This window comes from Terrapene carolina, unplaced genomic scaffold (genome assembly GCF_002925995.2).
Source record: "Terrapene carolina triunguis isolate 2854851 unplaced genomic scaffold, T_m_triunguis-2.0 Scaffold17490, whole genome shotgun sequence".
In the NCBI taxonomy this organism is placed as follows: domain Eukaryota; kingdom Metazoa; phylum Chordata; order Testudines; family Emydidae; genus Terrapene; species Terrapene triunguis.
The window spans coordinates 1-2466 of NW_020681841.1; the positions used below are offsets into that span (position 1 = coordinate 1).

The following is a 2466-nucleotide window of genomic DNA, read 5'->3' on the forward strand; positions in this document are numbered from 1 at the left end:
ACCGGAATAAAATACATTCATGGAGCTAGTGTTCCAGCTGACAGGGAGTTACTGGAGTATGTATAAGTCATCTGAGCTGTACCTCTCAAAAGTGCTGAACGACACGTGGAGATCTGGGGGGAACAAAGCAAAACATGAAATAGCATAATGGACTAGATTAGTGCGGGTCTTGATGAGATGAGACAGGCTCCTCCAACTGTGATTGGAGTCCAGGCTACCACTATCAACTCAAAGGAGGAAACAGGCCAGGGTGGGCTTCCTACCCTCAACTACAGCCCAGAATTCAAGTTTAAAGGAGAATAATCAGCTCCAGAGGAGAAGGTATATTTACCATAGCACAAATCCCAGCCAGGTAGTGCTGGTCACAGGACATGCTGTCTTACAAAGCCATACCATATATCTGATTTTTGCAGACCACTGGAAGTGTTTGCCTTATTAGTACTGCACATTACTAATGGGAGACCTGGACCACCCAGAAATAACACACAAAAAGATGGTCATGTCTTTGGCTGAAGGTGAAACCTCCCTAATAGAATCTTACAATCCTCTCAGAAGGCATGTGTTGTGAGGCTGCTCTCCTATTGATTTTACCTACAGTCCCCAACACTACACACACAACCTTTAGATCAAGAGCAGCATGTCTGCCTGTTCTTTGATGGGTTCATGTAACCAGTCCGTAACATTCATCTGGGCATGTGATGGAAAAGCCCTCCCACATCCCTGCCTCTACAGCCAGGATGGCCCTCTCCTACCCCCTGCTGAGGCAGCATGGGTTAATTGCACAGCTACATAATAGGTGCCGAGATACAAGCCCAGCTGACACATTGAGGCTGTGGCGGGGGTGGGGGGGGGGAAGCTGCTGTAGGTTTGTAAGGTTTTGCCAGGTTGGTCATTTGTGTGGCTGAACTGTTATCTCAGTCACCCGAATCACCTTGGGTTTAACCTGAACGGCAAGAACAGGGAGAGTATTCTACAAACACTAAACCTTGGCATCCTGCTTGGAAGACTCAATCCTGTCCTCCTTCAGGAACTATCCCCACCCTGTAAAGAGTGCAGAGCCTCCAAAACCAATTGCCTGCTTATTTCACAGCATTCATCACCCACTTAAAACACCCAAAAACTCCTAGTGGATTTAATCTTTTAGTTTTGAGATCAAGACCAGACACATTGCTGAAGCCCTAAATTACAATTACTTTATTTAAAAGATTCTAGAGAATTTGACAGTCACCAGAAACTGCTTTCAGACAGATTTACAGGTTTTCAATAGGTTTGTGCGGCCAGTATGGATACTTCTTGTCCAGTTTCGTTTCAGGGAAGACCTCATTCAAGTCCTCCCACATCATCTGATCAAATGGAATCATGGTTCTGAACTTCTCAAGCTTGAAGTGGGAGGAGAGACAAGAAAATGTTAAAGTCAGTTGTAAGCAAGAATTCAACATAAACTAGATGTACAATTCGAAATTAAAACAAGGCTGCATGCCAAGCTGCCTTAAAGCCTGAAATTCACAGGGTAGAACCCATCAAACCTACCTGTTTCTCATACTGGACAATTGGGGATTTAGAGGCCTGCACATATTCAGCAGCACTCTTAGCCTGCAAGAGATCAAAGGATTTGGTGAGCACATTAATCCTAGATTGTTTCCTGAAGTGAAGCTGTGACTCTCCTCCTATTTCACTTTAGCCATGGAAAGGGAGTCACCATTCTCATCTTCCTTAAAGAGACACTTACCTTTAAACAGCATCTGCTTTAAATAAAACAGGTACAAGCTCTTGATGTCTTTAGCCAGACTCCAAGTCAGAATTATTCTATACCTCCACAAAGATCAAAGAGAAACCGTGTGGCAGGGAAGAGTTTTTAAATACTTACAGCTTCCTGCTCCTGGGCATTTATCTTGTCTGTTTGTGTGTCCACAGGCTCAGGAACCTTTAGTGCATTGTACTGTAAATTCAAAAAATAAATTCTAAACATGTTGCCTCTCAATTCTGTTGAAGCCCTGCATGCTCCCAGAGCTAATATTTCCCCAGTAGCCAGACTAGTGCACTTTGGCAGTTGGGAATCAGCAGAGAATAGGAAAGCCCTGACCATATACTCTTTCCTCGGGCCACTTCTACACCTACAGCTGGGAAAACCTATACAGGCTGTAAGAGAAAAAGCATTAGCTTTATGCCACTGGAGGATCCCCCTCCACTAAAATAACCCTTCCTATGGTTAGCTACGCCAGCTTTGGGGCTGTTTTGTGCTAGCAATGTGATATAAAGCAGCTGCACACCACAGCACAGGACCTGAGCCAATACCTCCTAATAATCTCTCCTAGCAGTCTGCTAGAGAAAAAGTTCACAGTTCTGTGTCTGGTACATCAGATATGAGCAGCCTCCACTTGGATTTCAAAACAGCAGCAACATCTAATTGAGGACGAGAATCTCACCTTCTTTTCAAACTCATCCACCATGCCAGCCTTAGCAACT

The 2466-nt window shown here is 44.4% G+C and overlaps 1 protein-coding gene across 1 annotated transcript; it reads right to left on the bottom strand.

Moving 5' to 3' along the window:
* Window positions 1-1171: 1171 nt before the first annotated feature.
* Window positions 1172-2459, bottom strand: LOC112123302 (ATP synthase subunit d, mitochondrial-like). Its single transcript, XM_024221946.2, has 4 exons — window positions 2427-2459; window positions 1868-1939; window positions 1531-1593; window positions 1172-1379 (listed from the first exon to the last, which is right to left on the bottom strand). The coding sequence occupies exons 1-4, from the start codon at window positions 2448-2450 to the stop codon at window positions 1251-1253; spliced, it is 288 nt and encodes a 95-aa protein (XP_024077714.1). The 5' UTR covers window positions 2451-2459; the 3' UTR covers window positions 1172-1250.
* Between the last annotated feature and the right edge of the window lie 7 nt (window positions 2460-2466).